Below are 22,373 nucleotides of genomic sequence, written 5' to 3' on the forward strand. Positions count from 1 at the left end.
TTTTGGTTCCTGATGATGGAAATCTATTCCAAAAGCGCTTGAAAGTATATGAAATAAAAAGAATTATTTATTGGTAAGTGGGTTTTTTAATTATTAATTATATTATCATACCAATGGGCCGTGTTTGATAAAATGAATATCTATTTCTTAATTGTGAATTCATAGCCCTTTATGTTACAAGTAAAATCGTAAGATGTGTTTAAACAAGCAATTAAAGTCGTACATGCTGGCAATATTTCACAAAATCAAAACTCAACAGTACTTTGGCAATACATGTACATTTTGTAGTCAAGAAATATGTTTGCTACCATACAGGCCTATAAAATTATGTCTACAAAAGGTGGGTTCTGTCTATCTGGTGGACTAATTTAGTGAAAAGAATAGATAACAGTGGATGAGAATGTTCTTATGACTGAAGGGTTTTTTCTATATTAAAAAAAACGTTATTACATGTTTGTTTTAAACATTTTAACAAAACTATTGTGCAATGGTAGGCAGTGGTTGATTGTACCTTATTGTAATTCTGTACCGCTGTAATAAAGTTATCTGTAAAACACCAGACTGATATAACAGGAACGGGCTGAATTCATTGAATAAAAAGAAACTAAATTCAGTTACATTATTTTTATCCTTTTCACAATCTGGATAGCCACCCATACTTACAATTATTATCATTTGCAGTTTTTTATGTTTGTTTTTTTTCTTTATAGGATCTCAGACTTTTAGGTTTGTTACATACTTCTCCATTAGTCAAGTGAAACTAAGTAACATTAGCATGCTACTTCTCTTTTTTATTTTAGTTTTTTTAAATTCTGAGCATTCACATCCCATAAACGTATGGCATAATTGAATTGCTTTTGTGTCGGTTAAATATTTTTCATTTGTTCATGTCCTCATTGCTTCAAAAATGATATAAAATCCAGTAATGGAAAAATAGAACAAAAATATTGAATAAATATGTATAGAATTATAAAGTAACTAAGGCATATACAATAAAAAGTTTAATCACACGATATGTGATAGCTGGGAGTATGAGCAGTGCTTGGTGGCAGAAGAGGGTTGTTGGAAGAAGGTTTTTTGAGAGGAAGGGGTATATGTACACAGTTAGATACGGCTGAACCATTTATAATGTTTTCCAAGGTGGTTGGACAACACCAGTGATTGCCAGGCTGTACAAAAATATTATTGAACAAAGTTCCAGCATCTACAGCCAAATGTTAGTTACACAATTAAATTGACATACTGTCATGAGTATTACTTATCTAGAAATATATTTTAATTAATAAAAAATAATACTTCACTTAAGATTTAGAAAGTATACTGTAGGAAAAGGGATTTTATTTGTATTTTCAGATTTTCTTACTGCTTTTGAAGAATTACATTTTAAAAATTAGTAAAAGAATTGATATTGATTTTTTTTTTAAGAGGACTTACATTTACTTTTAAGTGGTTCTCCTTTCCTTATTTTAATTCCTATAAACAGGATTGAAAATATGTAGGCTGTTTGTAAAAATCATTAAATGGAAACAGGTCTCATTCTGTTTGTCTTGTGATCATTGATGAATTATTATTGTATTTTAATAGGATGATGGCCAAGCATATGATTATTGGAGCGATGTAATGAAATTAGCAAAATCATTAGATAGGCCAAAAGAAACTAGTGATTTTACACCTTTATTAGTTGAAGAATATATACTAGAGATGGAACGCGGTAATGGTAAACTATATCATGTTAAATTATCGATATTCCAACGACCATCTAATTGTGAATATGTTGGCCAGCTGTATGTCGATAAGGAATATAAGGATGGTGAAAGCAACGGCGCCACGTGCAGGTATTTTATTATTTAGTTTTATTAAAATGTTAGTTATGTTGAATGATGTTAATCGTTTGTTTGTGTTTATCATATTACATGTAATTAGTTTAAAGTAGTCCTTATGTACCGCTAACTTTTTTAAATTGTTTCCCATGGTACTGGTAGTGAATTTTATTGTTTTGACCAACAGGTTAACAGGACTTTCTGTGTATATCAGTTCAGCTGTGTTTACATTTTAGGTTCTTTTATGCGATTTATTTAAATGCCCTCTTTTAACAGGTATTAAAACTTATTGACTTCCTAATTTCTTTCACTGGTGTTACTGTTATTCAGTATGAGGGGCTACTGAAATATAATCCATGCTGGAATCTTATCGGAGAACAAAATGTTGCACAAAGTGACAGATTCTGCCATCTGGTAGTTTAATTCTCCTACTGCTAACATTTTAAAACTCATTGACCCATGCCCTCTAATTTTCTATCAGTCATTGTTGTAGAATTGAGTACGCCTGCTATATTAACTCATTTAAAACAACAAGGAGCATTTGATATTTTACCTGTGGAAAAGTAAATGATAGTAACAGTCATCATCATCATGTAAAAGCTGTTTATGATGATGAAACTATTGATCAAAGTTCTCTGAATAGGAGGATGATAAAATTTTTTCGTTAAAAGCCCGTAAAGTGAATATTTCACCATATTTAAATAAATTCAAATATCTGTGTGAAAAAATTTTAAATAGGTGTTCTAGGATAACAAACATTGTATGTAACCGATGACCGGGTCAATTGTAATTTTTGTGTGATACACAAAGATGTAACACCTTAGGAGATGTGTGTTGTGTTTGAAAATCCACTGAGCCGATAATTCTGCAATATGATAATGCTTGACCACACGTATCGTTTACTCTTGTGAAGTTGAAATTTGAATCTATTCCACACCTACTGTACTCAACAGATTTGGCAGCCTGTTATTTTCACTTTTTTCTAGACATAAAGAAGGTTATTAAGGCTATTCATTTCATCATGAATGATGAATTGAAGGACTCTGTGAGGCCATCGATCAAGAAAAAACACCTTCTCCATTCATCATTGACTGAATGAGAAAACTGGTTATCATTAGGTAAAATGTGTAATTGTTAAGTGTGACTATGTAGGAAAATAAATTTAAGTTTTTGTAGCAAATAAAATGTACTTTTATGCCATATTTGTTTCATTTGACTATTTCTTTTTCATATGCGAGTTGCCAGTGACTATGCTTTACATTTCAGCCACCCTTTGTAAATAATCTGGCCTCTGTCTCCTGAGTCTCATATTGTTGTATAGACCCATATTATCCTGGGATTTAGAAATAATTAATTTTATTAAAATATGTAGCTTTTTAAGTATTAAAAAATTTGAAAAATTATTATGTATATTATATTCTTTTTGCGTTAAAATATTTTTTTCCTTAAAAAAAGTTCATGAAATTATCACCAGATTAATAATATAAAAACAATTATTCATTGTGTATTCAAATTTATAATACAGTTTTTCTGGAAACAAAAAATATTAAACTGTATTTCATCTATTAAGTATTATAAATAATAAAATGAACAAAAATCTTAATAAATGTAAAAAACTTATTTGTAAATTTTGTTTCCTACAAAATTTTAGATGTGTTTGTAAGTTAATGTAAAAAAATATATACATATACAATAGTAGTTATATTTAATAAATAATTTTTTTTTTATTAATTAAAAATTATGATATATTGTAGTTTAATAGTTTATTAATGAATAATAAAGATTAATTGAAGACCACCTTGGTGGGAGAGACAGTAGTGTGCTCTCTTGTTATACTGAAGTTTCTGGGTTTGATTCTTAGCTAGGGTCTTAAAAAATGTGTCTTATGATTCTACTCTAATTTATACATTGACAAACATATTACTGAATGCAACTTGAAAAAAGATCATTTGGTCTTTGTGGAATTAATTTTTTACATAAAGGGTTAACAACGCTCTAATAAAAAATTTCATGAATCATGATAAATTACATAAAATAATACCCAACAATTTACGTTAATATTCTTTTTTTATGAAGGAAAAAATGTTGAATTGGACAGGTTCTAAGTTTAATTTAACTAATATAGTAGAATTAAAAAGGCAATTTATTTATTAAAAAATTTGGCAATGGGTTGCATGACTTGCCACTCGGTTTTGGCCTTGATGGGTTTTTATTTCAAATACTCTCAAGGATTTTCAAACATTAATCACTTAATTATGCACTGTATAAAGTTAAATTGTGAACAAATCAAAATGTTTAGTATAAAAATTTGGGTCCAATTTCACTCCCTTAATAAACATTGTTTTTATAATTAAAATTGTACTGTATAAAAAAATTAAAAACATTTTTTAAATTCTTTGATCAAGTTCTGTGCACACTTTTAAAAAAATTCCCATATTATCTACATTAATACTTAGATATAATTTGATTGAAAATTTTGAAAATTAAATGAAAAATTGAAAATGAAAATGTTTAATTTAAGGTCAGATCCCGTTCAGCATTATTTGAAAAAAAAATAATTTGACGGTGGGATGGAAAATTCCAAGCCTCATATTGAGATTAGCAAAATTTCTTAATGACATCACATGATTTCATTCTTCATTAGTTTACTATTAAGAGTTTCAAGACACTGCACCACTTAGTACGGTATTTACAGTCCATCAAACTGGACAATTAGGGCATTTTTTGGAAAAAGGAAGAACGGCAAATTTGTGCAGTGATTTAATATGTTTTTTCTGAAAGGCTTAAGCGCAAAGGAAATTAAAAAAGTGTTTGATACGACATCTGGAGACTCTTCTTCATCATATAAAGCAGTTTAAAAACAGTTTAAAGGCTGGGTTGCAGAATATAAAATGGGTTGAACATGCACTAGTGATGAACCATGTAGCCATGTAGCGATCCTCTGAAGCAACTATGCCAGAAACGATAGAAAAACTGCATAAAATTGTTTAGGCAGATCAACGAGTGACAGTGAACGAGTTAGCATAGTCTATAGGCATGTCAACAAAAGACATGCACAATAACTTGCATGAACATTTGGGCATGAATAAGATTGTGTGCTAGATTAGTGCCACATTTGCTCATGCCCGACCAAAAACATTACTGAAAAAACATTTTAAGGAATTGTCTTGAGCTCTTTAGGTACAATCCAGAGTTTTTACTTTGATTTGTGACAGTTGATGAGACTGATTGGCTCCCAGAGACTATAACTTGTTTCCTAACCAAAAAAAAAAAAAAAAATGGCTTAGTGGGAAGAAATTTTTGACTAGTATTGAAGTTGTGCTGCTGTAGGTAGTTATTTTAAGGAGTGGGATAAATTGACGTACCGAACTGCCATATGCGCTCTTGTGGAATGCAGAGCTCAGCATATAGACCTTAGTGGTGATTATGTTGAAAAATAAATCAAAATGTACCCAGAAAAATGTTGTTTTCTTATCCGGTCCTGTAACTTTTCATCCCACCTTTGTATATTACAAGATTTTAAAAATGCATTTCTGGGAGGTTTTGTGTTTACTTTTTTTTTACACTAAGCAAAAAAGTCACAGGATGTTTTCTTATTATAAAATTCTACTTTTTTTTATTAAAGTTGGACAACATATCAACATGCTAAAAGAGAAAAGTGAAAATATTGGAAGCTCTAATGATAGAAATAGGAAAATGTCTGTTCAGTTATATATTTGTAAAGTATATTTTTATGCACATTTGGATATATAGTTTTTGGAAGAAATCCAAAGAATTTCAATGACTTTTGAAAGAAAAGTATATGTGAGAAGAAAAGTTATTATTTTTTTTTTAACTTTCACATTTCTTGCTGTAGTTAGTTTTAGAACATTTTGACAGTTTAAGAATTTCAATTAAATCAGTAAAATTTATTTTTTAATAAAAATAAATTAGAAAATCGTTTATAAAGAGTGGATTTTAATGCAAGATGTATAATTTTTGTCTTTAATTTGACATATAACTTAAAACTATTTATGTTATATCTAAGTAAATAGTAAATTTCATGACTTTGTTTTACTAAAGAAAAATAAGTACCACCACTTTTCCTATTCTTGCAAACTTTGTTACAGCTAAACAGAGCTAAACATGAACTATTACAAGAGTCGGTCAAATATAAACCAAACTTTTGTTTTCATGGCTAGTGTATGATCATGAGCATGCTAACATGGAGAAAGATATTAACAGTGAAGTGTGGGAAGATGGTTGCTCCAGCTGCCTCACCTTTCGCATCTCTTTGGTCAGTAGCATCATGTCGGAGCAAAAGATTCCATCGTCGGTCACGCAATGTATTATCATGAAGTTTCTCATGAATGAGATATCAAAATCTAAAGTTTTGACTAGACAGTTTGCACAATTTTGGAATATTTTGAACATGATATTGTACCAGAGTCTACGACCAGGCCAGCAAATTTAAAGAAGGATGTGAAGCTGCAGAAAATGATAATCAAACAAGTGGTCAAGGAAAAGTATCACAGATAACTTTGATCAATCTGTGACCTCACCGAAGACGATTGACAGTTGATGAAATTGCTTTGGAAGTTGGTAGGTATAAGTCATAGAACTTCCTATTCCATTATCACAAAGAAATCCCAGATTCTACAAAGACTGTATGAGTCAGGTTCCAAAATTTTAAACCCAAAATAAGAAGCAGGTCTGAAAGGAAATTTGCCAAAGCTCCTGAATCAATTGTAACAAGAGGGAAATAACTTTTTTGTATCAGAAAACCATTTTTTGTATCGCAACCATTTTTTGGACTTGAAAGGTGTATTGCTTGTTGATTTTTGCATGAACATAACATTATGAATGTTGCATACTACTGCCAGCTCTTGGACAATGTGAAAGCCACATGCGGTAATAAAAAGTACCATCAGTTTTAATTTTTTCCATGCCATCATATTTATCTTTAAATTAGGATAAATTCAAAATATTATTTCTAATTATCAGCAACTCTGTGTTTGAAGCATTGTTTATGATGAAAATGTAATATGATGCTTGAGTCACGGTAAACCTCCAAACAGAATGCTTTAGTGTACACTCCAATATTTAAAATTCTCAAATTTTAAGAAAAATTTGAATAAAAAATTATGTTTATATTTTTTGAAATCACTGGTTGACCATGAAGGAATTAATTTTTATGTTTATTTTTAACTCAAAAATTAATATATAAAGTTTCTTTAAATATCAGTTTGTAAATTTAAAAAATGGTTAAAATTATCAGTTTTAAAAAAAATTATTTATGTATACATGAAACAGCTCTTCCACAGTTAATTGATGATGTAGAGTTGAAAAAATGGATTTGTGATGTGATTTTGTTGCTATCAGTTATTCTGAATAAACTTATGTGTATTTTGTACAGTTTTTAAATATTTGTTATGATCAAATACGAGGGTAAATCAAATATAAATGGGACTTATTTCCTGAGCGTCTATGGTTGGTAGGACTGGGCTTGCGTTTCTAGTATGCTTGGGTGGGGTCATTGGTTGTGGGGAGAGCCAGCCATTCCACACTCCCAACCAATTCATCAGTAATACTCACGATGTTGCAGCAACAAGTGCATTCCTCCACTACGCAATACATAATTATAATTTTTCTTGCTCGTGAGTGAAGGAGTTCAAGTGACGGAAATTTTCTGGAGATTGACTGCACAGTTCGGAGACCAAACATTGTCAATGACTAGTGTGTTAAAGAGTTCAAGGAAGGACGAGAACAAGTGGAGAATTAGGAACACGATTGTTGTCCTGGTACCAGCATTACAGATGAAAACATTCACGTGGTTTGAGACACTGTTGAAGATGATCGATGGGTGAGAGTATCTGAAATTACAGAACAGGTCAAAATAAGTTATGGGAGCTATTAAGCAAACATCACAAACAACCTACAGTTCTGTAAAGTGTGTACCAGATGGGTCCCTCGCCTTTTGACTGCAGATCAGAAGTTGAGATGTTTGGAGGTCTGTCAGAGGCTTACAGCAAGGCTTGTGAAAGAAGACGATGCATTTTTAAGTCGGATCGTCACCTGCGATGAAACATTGGTCCACCGCTGCACTCCCCAGTCGAAACAAGCCAGTATGGAGTGGCAGAGGAAAGAGGGAGGGCTACCACCCAGCTAACTCAACTGTTAGCTGGTAAGGTTTTTTCAACTGTTTTTCGAACGGCAAGGCATTTTGCTCATTGATTTTTTGTATGAGCGACGTACAATCAATGCTGCTTACTACTGTGAGCTGTTAAACGAGGTGAGGGCTGCATATTGCCACGAAAGACGAGATCAACCGATTCGAGAGGCCTCCACGATAATGCCAGGCCCCATACTGCAGCTCTGACGGTCTCAAAACTAGAAGAAGAGCACTGGACTCAACTTGATCATCTTCCCTATAGCCTGGACCTATCACTCTGAGATTTTCATTTATTTGGGCTGCTTAAAGAAGCTCTAGGAGGGCAACAATTTTAAGATAATGGGCTCATGGAGGGATTCATATGCAATTGGCCCCTGATACAACCAGCTTCATTCTACGATGCTGCGATAAAAAACCTTCCTTCTCACTGGGAAAAATGTATTTCTAAAGCAGGAAACTATGTAGAAAAATAAATTATATTTGCCTTTTATTTTTCCATAAATAAATTTAAAAAAAAATAAAATCCCTTATATTTGATTTACCCTCGTATTTGTTATTTTTTAATATTTTATGACCGATTAATATTAATTGGTTATTGCTTTTGTGTTTTAGGTTTAGTTTAGGATCAAGAGCTCAAGCAAATAGATATATACAACAATTTTCAGAAATAATTACAATGGAAGGTAAAAAATCTGTTAGAATAACACATAAAGTACCCGGACAACCTGCTAGAGTAACTTACACCGATAGTTTAAAAGAAAGGGAAACTAAGGTATGTGCCTAAGTATTTTTTCAGTAGTTATTAAGGTATATCTAAAATTAAAATTAAAAAATATTGGTTGTTTTAGTTATTACTAACACTTTTTTAGTTTTGCAAATGCAGAAATTTTTGGGGATTCTTTAACTGGCACTGCTGATTACGTGGAGTAGATCACAAACATCATCCTTAGGTCATTAATCCTTAGGTCAGTGTTTTGTTGTATTCTCTTTCAATGGCTAGTCTCAAATCGATTAACTGTTGTCAAGTTAACTTCATTTTGACGAGTCTTCTTAAAAAAAATTCCATTATTGTAATGTCCAGTCGGTCTGACAAAGTTTCATCAAAGTAGACCTGATTTCAAAATTCATGAATTTGTTAAACTTCCTGCAGCAATTTCAAGTTAACAGCATCAGTCACAGTGTTGTTAAAAAGAATGATCCGATTAAAGTGTTAGCTGACAATCTGCACCATAATATAATTTCTGGTAAATCAACCTGTCATTACTCTGTGTATGCAGATTCTGAATTGCCCAGTAACTACAATTTTGACCATTAATTGAGCTGTTTAATATGAACGAAGACTTATTTTTTGAACAATTTTGTTTAATTATATTTTAATTCAGTAGCATAAAAATAAATAATTATTAAACAAACATCAATAAGTAAATCACAAGGGACATCCAGAAAGTAAGTTCTAATGGGTTATGACAAAAACCTAATTTCTATCAGTATTTGACCTCACTCACTGCTTTTCTACATTATTGCTGTCACTGTTTTGGCATGTATCATAATGGGCACCAGGTGTTGTTTCCCTTTGTAAAATATGTTGATTGTGATACAAACAATGTATTAAGGGCTTCTTTGAACTCATAGAACTGCCAGAAGGAAGGATTCCAGTTGTTGGAACAGATGAAAATCATTTTGCATGAGGTCTGCTGTACAGGAATGATCTATTTCTTTCTGAAGTTAGTGTGAAGAGATTAAGGCAGGCAGCGGAATGTTATATTGTTATGAATCAACACAATCTCCCTGAGTAAGTACCGTGTTACTTGTACTGGATCACAATGTAATATCTTAAGCATTTCCTGATGGACTTCAATGGAAAATTCATTTCCTGCCCTAATGCAGAAAAGGAATGTCCTAATGCATATGCCCGGGGCATATCGTTGGCTTGCATCAAAACTATGTGAAGTCCAAAATTTTCAGTTTTGAGATATTCCATATAAATATTCTTTGAATGCATACCTTTTGAGTGCAGAACTATTCTAAGTCTAATATTCAGCAAAGAAGCTGTTTTTCTAAAAAAAATAAGACGTATTCTATGAAAAAAAAAAAAAATACAAATTTCCTTCATGCAGAAGTAGTCTAATTGAGCTTCCCTGAAAAAATGAGTTTAGCATAGTTCTGATGCAAGCCAACGGTATGATCTTCCAAGTAAAAAAAAATATTAGAATAGTGATTTTGTTGGCAATGAAATGTGCCTTCACTCCATGAAGTGTTCTTTTGATTCAGGGGTTGTATGTGACAACCATGTCTTGACAATGTTGACTATATCGCTCAAGAAATTCATGTCTTGCTCCTGTCATGTCAGAAAGACTATACACTACCCTGCTATTTCAAATTAAGTTCTGTAAGAATCTTTAGCACCTAGTTTGCACAAAATTTCCAATATCAGTCCAGTTTCTCAGATTCTTTCTTTTTTTTTTTTAAAGAAGTGAACATGAAATCCGTGGAAAATTCAGGGAGTGCAACAACATGGTGATCTGTCTGCTCTCTCTGATTTTCCCTTCAACCTCATAAACCGAATTATTGACTAAAGATGGTCACCTGTTCTGTTAATTATCATGCACATCTTTGTGACCTTCATTAAAAAGTTGCACCTATCTCCATACTGTTCAACAACTCATTGCATGTTTTTAAATTTCATAAATTCAATGGTAAATTTCAATCTTGCATTTAAGTAACAAATCACAAATTGAATTTCACCTGTGGGGGTGTCTTAGTTTGCTTAGATTTTTTTTAAACATGTACCATTAAGTATATGCATCATTGACACCATGAACTTGGTTACTAGCACATTTGGAATCAATTCCTTTGCAACAAATCTACAATCCCAGTGTACATCATGCAGCCTTAGCATTGCAGCAACAGTATTTAAAAACAAAATTTTCTTTTTTTATCTCTTGTAAAACTACAGACTTTAAAATGATAGAAAAAGTAAGTGGTACTTTGAAGTAAGTAAATAACGTTGTATTTTTTTGTTTTTAACAGTTGGCGATATTGCGACAGCAGCAACAGCATCAACAACAACAGCAACAAGCATTGTTACAAGCGCAGCAAGCTTTGATTCAGCACCAGCAAGCCACTAATGCTACGACTATTCAAGTCGCCACAGCATCAGCCCCGCCAGTGATGGGTAGCGGTTCTGCTGGTTCCACTTCTACTGCTGCTATTATTAAACCAAAGTCTTCTGTCAGTGGTGGTGTAGGAACAGATTTAAGTAGTTCAGTTGCTGCGGCATTATTATCACCAAACTCTGTTTTAGCTATCAATGGTTTATTGTCAAATGGGACTGCGACTGCCACTGCTGTTATAGCTAATGGAGAATTAACTGCTGCTAACCAAATCACTTTACCACCTATTAATAATAATAGTAGTAATACTAATATTGCTAATAGCGGTAGCAGTAGTAGCAGTAATAATAATAGTAATATGAGTAATCAACAAATGTCTTCTACTGCCACTGCCAATACGAATCAACTTCAGCATCAGGTATTCTGTTTATAGTTTATAAATTATCTTACGTTATATTTGTAAAATTCTGCTATAATATTTTATGGGAATGAAAAAAATATTAATTGTAGAAAAATGTTTGAATTGTAAAAATCAGACTTTGCTTTATAAACAACAGAATTTAATCTTACATATTTACATTTTGCTAACTAATCTGATTAGCAGAATGTGAATTATAGAATAGTCCAAATTGGATCTGTTTGAACCATATTATTTTCACTTCTTAGTGGTTGCTTTGAAGTCAGTGAACCGATTAATCGTGACCAATTCAAATAGGGTATTTCCAAATTAGTTTTTATATAACTTTAATAATAAAAAAAGTAAACGACTTATAGAATAGTTTGATACATCACTGAATATAGTAATATTCAAGTTTCATTTCTGTCTAACACTTAGTTCCTGACGTTCTCACTAGGTGGCATGCACGATTGAATAATTCCATCAATCATTACGTAGTTCTTTTCAGTGCAGAGCATTCTCAGTGTTATTTATGATTTCATGAATCCAAATCGGCTACTACTATTTGAAGACAATTCACGACTAAATATCGCAAGAAACCACCTCAAAGACAGTATATTATTACATGGTAAAATCGTTTCTTTGAAAGAGGTTGTGTATTGTAGGATGCTAGGTCAGGGTAGACATTCATCGTTCAGGTAAATCAACGGGTCGCACCAGCTTAGAATTGAATATTTCTAGGGTTACAGTATGGAGGATATTGCATAATCGACTGTCATTTAAACCCTAAAAATTACAATTGATACAAGCTTTGAGTGAAGGTGATAAAGAAAAATGAACTGAGTTTTGTGTAAACATGTTAAACAAAACTGAGACTCAAGATAATTATTTAATTGACACACAATTGAACATAAAGGGCTCGCGTAAGGTAAATGTTTTTTTTTTTTGTACTTTAAGCTGTCACAAAATTTATAGTCCTTACTTTTTTGTTGACTCAACTGGATATCGTACCTGAATATGCTTGAAAATTATCTAATGCCACAATTACAACAGGATATGGGCACAGAATTCATTTTCCAACAAGAGGGCTTAGATCCACATTATCAACATAAAGTTGTCATTTATCTCTATAACAAATTGCCAACTTGAATTGGACATGGTAGAACAATTTCCTGGCCACTATGTTCACTTGGTTTAACTCCACTTGACTTCTCTGTATGGGATTACATTAAAAGACAGTTAGTTCCTCTGCTTCTAGGAATTGTCAATGAGCTGTGGCACCAGATAACACAAACAGTTGCCACTGAAGATCAAGACATGCTTCATAGGATTTGGTAGGAAATTGATTACATATGAGACGACTGCTTTGTTACAAATGGTAGCCATATTGAACACTTGTAAAACAAACTTAAAAATATACTATATTTGGTGTTTTATCAAACAATTTACTTTTTTCATTATTAAAGGTTACTTTTTTATTACTAATTTAGAAATACCCTACAAACTTTTATTTGTATGTATATAGACTATTTTAATCTTGTCATATCATTAAATCTATTGCAGTACCTTGTAAGTCAATATTTTAGGAAGTAGATTTTTATTTTTTAGTGGACCATTAATTTCTGTCTACTTTATTGAATTATTTTCATTCAAGAGTGAGTTTAGATTATTGAATTCCCAATTATTATTTGAGGTAGTGTTGTTTGATGCTGCTGTTTTGATAGATGCTGCCATTTAAATTGCTATCGCTAGAATATATAGATGTCATAAGTAACAATCACTGCATTAAGTTTTGAAATCGAACTGAACATTCAACAACATAATGTTCTTGTATTCAAAAATTATTAATCCATGTATAACAACCATAATTTAGTTATTTTAAGTTTATCTTATAGTAAAACAATCTGTGCAAGAAAGAAAATTATTAAATCTTTTTTTTTTTTTACTACAAGAACGAGCTTACAATGAATATCATTACTTTTAGAGAAAAAACTGTCTAGAGAGCGTTTTATACTTCAGCTGCTTTATTGCAGTCATAATAATGACCAGGATAGATAGTGTAAAAAAACAAATTCACGTTTCTTCATATTCTCCCAGCAGATGACTTTAGGATCCTATAACTCTGGTAATATTAATAAAATCTTGCAACTATTTGTACTTTTAAAAAGTTACATGTTGCTGAGTATTTTTAGAAAGATTATGATGTATTAGTTTATTTATTTAGAAGTTATTATGTCTTGAAAATGACTCAAAGAATTATTTCTATACATTTAAATTTTATTCATTTTATAAATTTAAATTATTATAAAAAAAGAAAGAACGTGACTCAGGGCGATAAAAAAATATTGTTTAAGGACATGATGCGGTATCAATATGTGTATGGCGAAAAGCTAGATTATTCATTTTAAATCTGGAAATGATTTCAACGATGCATCTTGGTCTGATCAGCCAGTGACTAAAAAAGTGTACAAAATTATGGAAAAAATTGTGCAAGACTGGGACATTAGCAGTCGTGATTTCAGTAATGAACTAAAGATCAACCACAAAACAGTTTTAGGCCGTTTGAAAAAAGCTGGACATAAAAAATCCCAATGTCTGGGTGCCACTTGATTTAACAGTCAAAAATTTGATTGAATTTCAATGTGTGTGTTTTGCTAAAAAAAGAAAGAAATGGATCATTTTTAAATAGCTCATTTTGGGTAATGAAAAAAGAAGGTGTAAGAGGAGTACTTGATATTAAAAATCTATGCTATGGCCAGAACGAAAACTTGAGGGATTACTTCTATAGCAGGCAACACCCCTTCTATCAAGCCATCGTAGCGGTAGACCAAAACTATACGCCATTAAACCTAGCCAACAGGACTAACAACGTAGAACACAAGAAAGAGAGCAATGGAGATAAAATTCTAGATTAGGGAAGAAAAGAGCTACATGAGAGATATAAGCACCATATAGACTAGGAAGGAGTCGACAAAGCAGCTTCAAATAATTGGCTTTTGCAAGGAAAGTTACATTCTGAGACGGAGGGGTTTATATGCAGCATTCAGGATCAAGTAGTAGCAACAAGAAATTTTAAGAAAGTTATTCTTAAAGAAAATATCAACAACAAATATAGGCTATGTATGCAACACAGTGAAACAATAGACCATATAATCACTGCCTGTCCAATTCTAGCTCCGACAGAGTATACCAGGAGGTAAACAACGTGGCAAAAATTGTACACATAGAACTCTGCAATAGATACAAGTTAGAGCTTCAAAAAGGGCCCTACTATACTTATGAGCCAGCCTCCTTTTTGGAGAACATCAATGCAAAAATTTTCTGGAACCAGGGAATTGTAACAGCAAAACCCATCCATCAACTGTAATAAGCTTAGATATAGTAGTAGTTAATAAAATGGAAAAAGCAACTTGCCTAATAGACATAGCCATCCCATCAAGTAACAACATCAACACTAAACACAATGAGAAGTTGCAGAAATATACAGATCTTAATTTTGAAATTAAAGAAATGTGGAATCAAAAAGAAGTTTATATAATCCTAATAATTATATCTGCGGAGGGAATAATACCATCTGTTTTGCACAACAGTCTTGAAAAACTGAAGATCCAGTGGAAGACCCACACGCTAATGTAAAGGAGCATGATAATTGACACCTGCCATGTTGCTCGGAAGGCACGTAGTCAACAGTAGCAAGCCTAATCTTGTTGGTAAAATTACTCTGAGTTTAAGGAATGTCACCGGCAAAAGTAAAAGCTGTGAAAGTATGGGATAATAATAATAACAGACAGTGAGTACATACAAAACAGAATTTAAAGTAATTGTCAGGATTTATTCACAGGTAGTAAATTATTGAAAACCAGAGTTTAGTCCCATTGACTAAAGATATTAGCGTGATTGCTAATCTTAACACTTTCAACAACTAGTCTTGTTTTAACAACAATAGTACAATAGATAAGACAAGTATAAAGTTCTTCCTATGAAAATAAATTTGCTGTTCACAAGTACAATTACCCTAACAATTTATCAATGAAATTTAGTACATTATCTCTTTCACTTATAGTCTAACAGTAACTCACCGAATCACTTGTTGTTTTCATGTACTGGAATTACTTTTGACGTCACTGTACACTAGACTTTTGACGTCAAACGTGCACTAGAAATTCGCTCCTTCAGTGACCTCCTCGCAGAATACTTTCCTTCAAACTCACATTGTAACTCCTTGCTTAGAACTTGTCACAGCACCCTCTTGCAGGATTCATCATGCAGAACTGATTTCAACTGGTCTTCTCCAGAGTATTTATATTCCTATCCTCTTTTCCTGCCAGATCAGACCCAACTTGAAGCGTGAGAACGATTGTCCACCTTCACATATTCCCATGAAATTCCAAATCTGGGTCCGGTAACTCTTCTCACAGAACAGCATCTGTTTAGGTGTGTCAGTGGGCAGTATTACAAAGAACGGTTTTAAACAGACCTGTTATTTTCACTAAAAGGGTTTCTTTTAGCCCCTCTCTGGATTTCTCACATTATTATTTTCTACTACTTTCTTCTTAGTTGGTAGGAATCCTTTACTCAGGTCCGTTATATCAGTCTTGTTACAATATCAACAAGATAATTTAAAGAACTGCTGAACGTGCTATTTGTTGTATCATCAGCAAAAGTCATCAGATGTGAATTTTTTAACCCCAAGCTTACATTCAGATCATTTATAAAAATTATGTACAATATAGGTCCAAGCATTGGGGGTACACCACAAAATAAATATAAAGAATCTGGTGGAACGTTGTTAAGTTTCACAGCTTCTTTGTTACTGAAATAAGAAGTTATTAATTTTATGGCTTCCTTAGTAAAATTATTAAATTTTAATTTTTCAATTAACACGCCATGTTGAAGACTGTCAACAGCTTTACTGAGATCAAAAAATGTTGCTGTAGTGAAAAAAGACATTTCTCAAAACAGTCAAGCTTCTTATTGACAAAGCTCAAAATAGCATCACTTATATTCAAGTTTTGCCTGAAGCTAAACTGAGTCTCAGAAAAAAGGTAGTTATTTTCAAAATAAGAAACGATTGTAGCTTGTTATAGCTTTTTAAAAAAATTGTAGCAAAATTGAAATGGGTTTGTAATTTGAGGGATTATCATCACCCTTGTTCAAGAGAAGAAAAATAGCCAATTTCAATGAATCATTAAGAACATTAAATGTTTAGAAATAACTGAAAATTTACTTATTCTGTAAAGATCCTGTCAGTTACTATTTAAGGAAATAAAAATATTTAATAGTTCGTAATGTCCAATAGATTAAAGGAAAAGAAAGACTCAGTGCCACCACTTGTCCGTTTAAATTTAAAATATTTTTTAGATTACTTGACAAATTAGAAGTGGGTTTTACTAGTAAATCAACAAAAAATTGATTAATGTCACATCACAAGTCAGTTTATCAGAAAACTTAGCCGAATAAAGTTTTCCCTTTTTTCATTTATTAGATTCCTCATAACTATGGGTTTTCTTTTTTTTTCTTGTTTAGCCTCCGATAACTACCGTTTAGATAATACTCCAGAGGATGAATGAGGATGATATGTATGAGTGTGAATGAAGTGTAGTCTTGTACATTCTCAGTTCGACCATTCCTGAGATGTGTAGTTAATTGAAACCCAACCACCAAAGAACACCGGTATCCACGATCTAGTATTCAAGTCCATGTAAAAATAGCTGGCTTTACTAGGACTTGAATGCTGGAACTCTTGACTTCCAAATCAACTGATTTGGGAAGACGCGTTCACCACTAGACCAACCCGGTGGGTCATAACTATGCGTTAATTGATTTACTTATAAAATTATTATTATATTTTACTTTAGCTTAGAGATTCTCCATACTTCCGTTTAAAGCCTTTTCTCAGCCATTTAGTTAAATCAGTGTAAATCATTCAACATGTTAAGAAAATCATGTATAATTCATCAGTATAAACACTGTTAGACTGAGTTCTGAGTATTCCTTTCCTACTATTTAAAGGAAAAGAACATTTAAATGCATGATTTACCCTCTGGAGGAAAACATTCCATTTAGCTTACAGATCAATAGTGTTATAACAAAAATCGAAGTCAGTATCTGAAACGGAATCAAAGGGTTTTACAGGCCCTTACTTGTTGCAAGTCAAAATGATTTCTCAGCTGGCTCACTAAAACTTCTTGTTAAATTTATTTTTAATGACAAACACTTACTGTGAAAAAAACTTGAATCAGTAATTGTGGATTCACATATACCCAAATCAAAATTAACATAGTAATTATCCAAACATCTGCTCAATCTAGTAGCACCTGAATTAACAAAACAAAACCAAAAGAGTAAAAAGTATTATTGACCCTATTAAAATTATGATTATTAGTTATGGGACACACATTAAAGTCACCAGAAAAAGTAATTTTTGACTTCTGATCAAGTCATCCAAAACTTATTCAATCATATCAAAAAAACATATCAGTGCTACAGGAGTTCTATATATACCTAAAACAATCATATGCAAGTATAACACACATCTTACAGAGTCTTTCTGTTGAAAACTGCTCAACAAAGTCAATTTCCACAAAATAATCGAAAGGGTGAGCTCAAATCATAGTACCACCATACTCCTCAGTCTCATAAAAAAACATTCCCTAAAGAAAACCTTCTGGAATACAAGAAGCATCCCCCTGAAAATGTTAAGTCTATATCTAATGGCTCAATAATAGATTCCAAAATATTAAATTTATTATGTAAAAATGTTAAATTCTAAGGAAATAGATTAAAACCATTACCACCATCATGTTTTAAACCATCATCAGCTGCCTTGAAGTGTTGGAAGCCAAGCTTCATAGGCCTGAACACTAATAACTTGATTTGAATTAAATTTAAAAAAATAAGCCCCCTTATTTTGGTGACTTGTTGAAAATTGAAAGCTTGGCTGGTAGTTTTGATGCATCCATACATCCGTACATATAGTTCTGACTTTTTCCTGTGGACTACCATTTTTTTTTCATTCCTATACAATTTCCTTAGTCTACACTATCTTAAAAACATATATATTATAATAATACTAGTGTTGAACAAAATATTATTTGTTTCCCCTGGATTTGCATAAATATTTATTAATAAAAGAAGGTACTTAGCTGAAAGTTTATTTTTTAAAAATCACTTTTTCAAAAATGGTGGATGGTACGCCACCATTTTTCATATATTGCTCTCTATTTTGAAGATTCTTGATGATATCTTTAAATGTAGCTTTAGGGTTACTGTTATCTCATCCCTGATTCAGTTCTACGTTCTGGGCTTTATTCTGCAATATTTACTCTTCAAGAATGTCTAAAGAAAGTAGTTTCTTCATCCATTAGGTCCAGAGAAATAACAAAATTTGGTTCTAAAAAAGGAAAAGAGCATTTTTATGTAATGCTTTCTTATAATTATTATTGTAATTCTATAGTGCTTTTCAAATTAACATGACTGTGATTTTGTGAAATAAATTACCTCACCAAACCATCTCTGTTGTGGACTATTCTTTTGTGAATTAATTTAGGATTCTTATAAGCTAGTATGAAAACTTTTGTTTGTCGATGGTATCTGATATTCAAAATATGTTTCATAAGTTGCTCGTATTTTCAATCAATTTTCCTGGAAAATCATTAATAGAATTTTTTCACAAAAATTCCACTTAATGTGGCCCAACTGCTCAACTCTTGTCTAATTGCTGCCATCTTGTTTAGGTTAAAATGTAGATCCTCAATTCTGGTCGACGAAGAGGCACCTTCAGTATACAGAAAGATTTTCTCACCCGCATAATTAATGTGCTTCAACTGAAATTTGTTATGCAAGAAGAGTGTTGAAAAGCAATTGAAATCCCCTATTGCTGTGTTGTAGCAGAATTTCCACTTTGAAGAAGGGTTTGTTAGTAAATAACACATAATATTTCTCCCTTTGATGCCCCAACTGTATTGAAATATATTTTCTGGCTACGGATGTGTGTACTGTCTTATCCATTTTAAATTCACATTTAAAATCATCAGTTTAATACAGAACACTGATTTCGTCTCCTTTTATCTGATAATAAATTTATGATGTAATCTTCCTTTCTAGTAGAAGTAAGAAAGACTTTCTTTCAGTCGTAATAGCGGAAAACTAGTTTATGTAAGCTGTTCTAATTTTATTGTTTTTTATCATTTATAATGTTAAAATCCAACTTTGTTAGATATCAGTATAGGAAAATGTATATCTCGTTAAAAAATAAAATGATCAATTAAAAAGCATCGGTACATAAATAAAAATGTTTCTGAAGGGATGAATTAAAAGTTACAATACTTGTCTCTTTAAATAGTAAAAATATTTAAACAAAATTTTTTTGTTAAATTTTATTTATTTGATATATATTTTTCTAATTATTTCTTATTCATTCTTATTTTTACAGTCGAGTAGTAAATCTTCATCATTATCAGCAGATCCTGCCATCAGCGCTTTAGCTCAAAATCTGATGAATTCAGCCCAACAATATCAGTTACAAAAAGGTAATTTTTTTTCTGACTTTTTTGTTTTTTTCATTATTTTGTAGTTTTCTAATGTAAATTTAGCCTAAACTTACTTCTTTTTAATGTTTTTGTTCTCACTGATATGAGAATAATGTTGTGTTAACTTGTAACTGTTTTGATACAAATTGTTTTTTTTTTAAATAAAAATATAAATCTTATTGACTATTTGTGAAAAAAAGCTGTAAAATTTCATTAGTGTAGATGATATTAAGTAATTTAAGAGAATTTCATTTGTGTTTATAATATTGTGATTAACTAACACGATGCGATCATTGTCAGTTAAGTTTGATGCACTTTACCATCAAATATATAATATTTTCAATATTTTTTTTTAATGTTTAATAAATGCTGTTTATACAGTTATATTGAAAAAAGATTTGTTTTTAAGTTTCAGTTGGCAGACTGAAATTTACTTTTTCTAACCACAAGCATTAGTTTAGTTTAGTATTATCATGTACAGAATATTGTAGGAGGAGTTCAAATGTGCGAAACAGGCTCAAAAATATTTTTTTCAGAAGTAGGTTTGACTTTTTTAATGTTTAATTTTTTATATAATAAAAACAGTAAAGTGAGAATCACCAAATTATTATTAGATAAAAATGTAAATAGTTATTATTTTGAAAATTTAATTTTATGTAAATGCATTTACCAAACATTGTTAAGATATCTCAATCCACATTCAAATTATAAATTTCTGTTTAACCTTTTGATTCTCATGCCTATGATTTTAATAAAAATGCAAAAATATCTTAAAATTCATAAAAAAAAATTTTTCTTAAATTATAAAGTAAAGATACTGAGTAAATAGTTTACATTCTTCTAAAATTGTTATTTTGGCATCTTTTACTATTTTATCAAGTAGAAAAAAAACTTTAATTTGATATGATTATTTTTCCTTTTTATAAAATAAATTAATACTATGTATAAATTAATAATTTTTTATGAACAAAAAAAAAGAAGAAAATCTCAACTTTGTCTATGTCTCACAAAAATAGCCTTTAGATTAGTTTTTACAAGTACATAATTGTATTTCTGTAATAGGTATAATACTATACTGTTATTATACAGGTCAATTCTAAATGATGCCTTAATTTAGTAACTCTATTTCTTGAACTATACATTGTATCTGACTTATCTATATAGTTAGAGAGTAGGTCCAAAAATTTTGAATAACGTTGCTAGAGGGCATGTAGTTGCCTAAATGACAGGTTGAGTGCTTGCCCCATCATTGTGTGTCAGTTGTGAGTAAGATGACTACAGAGCAACACGAGGTTTTCTGTGTTCTTGAAAACGACACATTTCAGTTGGCAACTGCAATCTGGCAAGCATTTTGTCTCTGATTTAACATCTTAGCATTGACCCTCCAACAAGGAAAAGTATACGTATATTGTTGGTTCCAATCGTTTGGAAAAAACAGGGTGTCTCTGTAAAGGCAAGTGCATGGACTGACCCATGTGTGGTTGAGAAGAATGTGAGACAAGTTGAAGAAAGTTTTGTGTGGAACCCAAGAAAGTCAAAGGTTGTGTTGCACTGTAACCATCTTACTGTTCCAGGTAAATCAACAAATAGCAGACATATTTTAAGATTTAAGTGCTTATATTTCTTTGTTTGGTAAATCAAACTCGTTTTAAAAATTTAATTATTTAGGATCTGAGGTTCATGTGTAATCCTGTACAAATAAAAAAAATGGTGACAAATCAAGGTAATGGATAACAATTAACATAATCAACATTTACTTCTGTTTGCATGAAATTCAAAGTTAACATAAAACTCATTGTTAACAATATATTGACCAAACTGTAATTATTTATACACTATATAGAAAGACCATGCTCTGAAAAATTTTATTGTTCATAACATCGTTCAATTCAATTATGTCATTCATAATAATACAGTTTATCTAGTTTTAATTTATCTGTTTCGAAGTTACAGGAACCATTTTTAGTGATTTTTTATGGAATGTGATTTAATTACAGATTCAAATACTACATGAAAACTGCTGCTGTAAAATTTGAGGTGTGTTCAAAAAGTAATGAGAATTTTGAAATTTTGCGAGTTGTATTAGTCCGATTCTTGGGATTTTTTTGTTGTTGTGTTGGCAAATATGTCTGAAAAGTATGTGTACATTTTTAGCCATATTGGATGTTTAGTCTGTTGTCAGCTGTCAAAAGGATAACACGTGTTTTGGTACAATCTGCGATTTTTTATTTGTTAAATATTACTTTTCGTGAGTCTGCTATGAGTAAAGCAAAGGTTTACGAGGAGTATAAGTGTTTCCAAGAAGGTCATGAAGATGTTAAAGATGGCATGCGCCCCAAACACCCCAGCATATCAACAACC

The 22,373-nt window shown here is 31.4% G+C and overlaps 1 protein-coding gene across 1 annotated transcript in view; it reads left to right on the forward strand.

The window, feature by feature from the left end:
- Spt20 (transcription factor Spt20 homolog) overlaps window positions 1-22,373 on the forward strand; it is a 121,045-nt gene that overhangs the window by 51,151 nt on the left and 47,521 nt on the right. The window contains exons 7-10 of the mRNA XM_075378959.1: window positions 1,585-1,835; window positions 8,584-8,743; window positions 11,002-11,502; window positions 19,916-20,012. Of these exons, the coding sequence (XP_075235074.1) occupies window positions 1,585-1,835; window positions 8,584-8,743; window positions 11,002-11,502; window positions 19,916-20,012 (1,009 nt within the window). The remainder of the gene's footprint in view (window positions 1-1,584; window positions 1,836-8,583; window positions 8,744-11,001; window positions 11,503-19,915; window positions 20,013-22,373) is intronic.

The sequence above is a fragment of the Lycorma delicatula genome, chromosome 11 (genome assembly GCF_047948215.1).
Source record: "Lycorma delicatula isolate Av1 chromosome 11, ASM4794821v1, whole genome shotgun sequence".
In the NCBI taxonomy this organism is placed as follows: domain Eukaryota; kingdom Metazoa; phylum Arthropoda; class Insecta; order Hemiptera; family Fulgoridae; genus Lycorma; species Lycorma delicatula.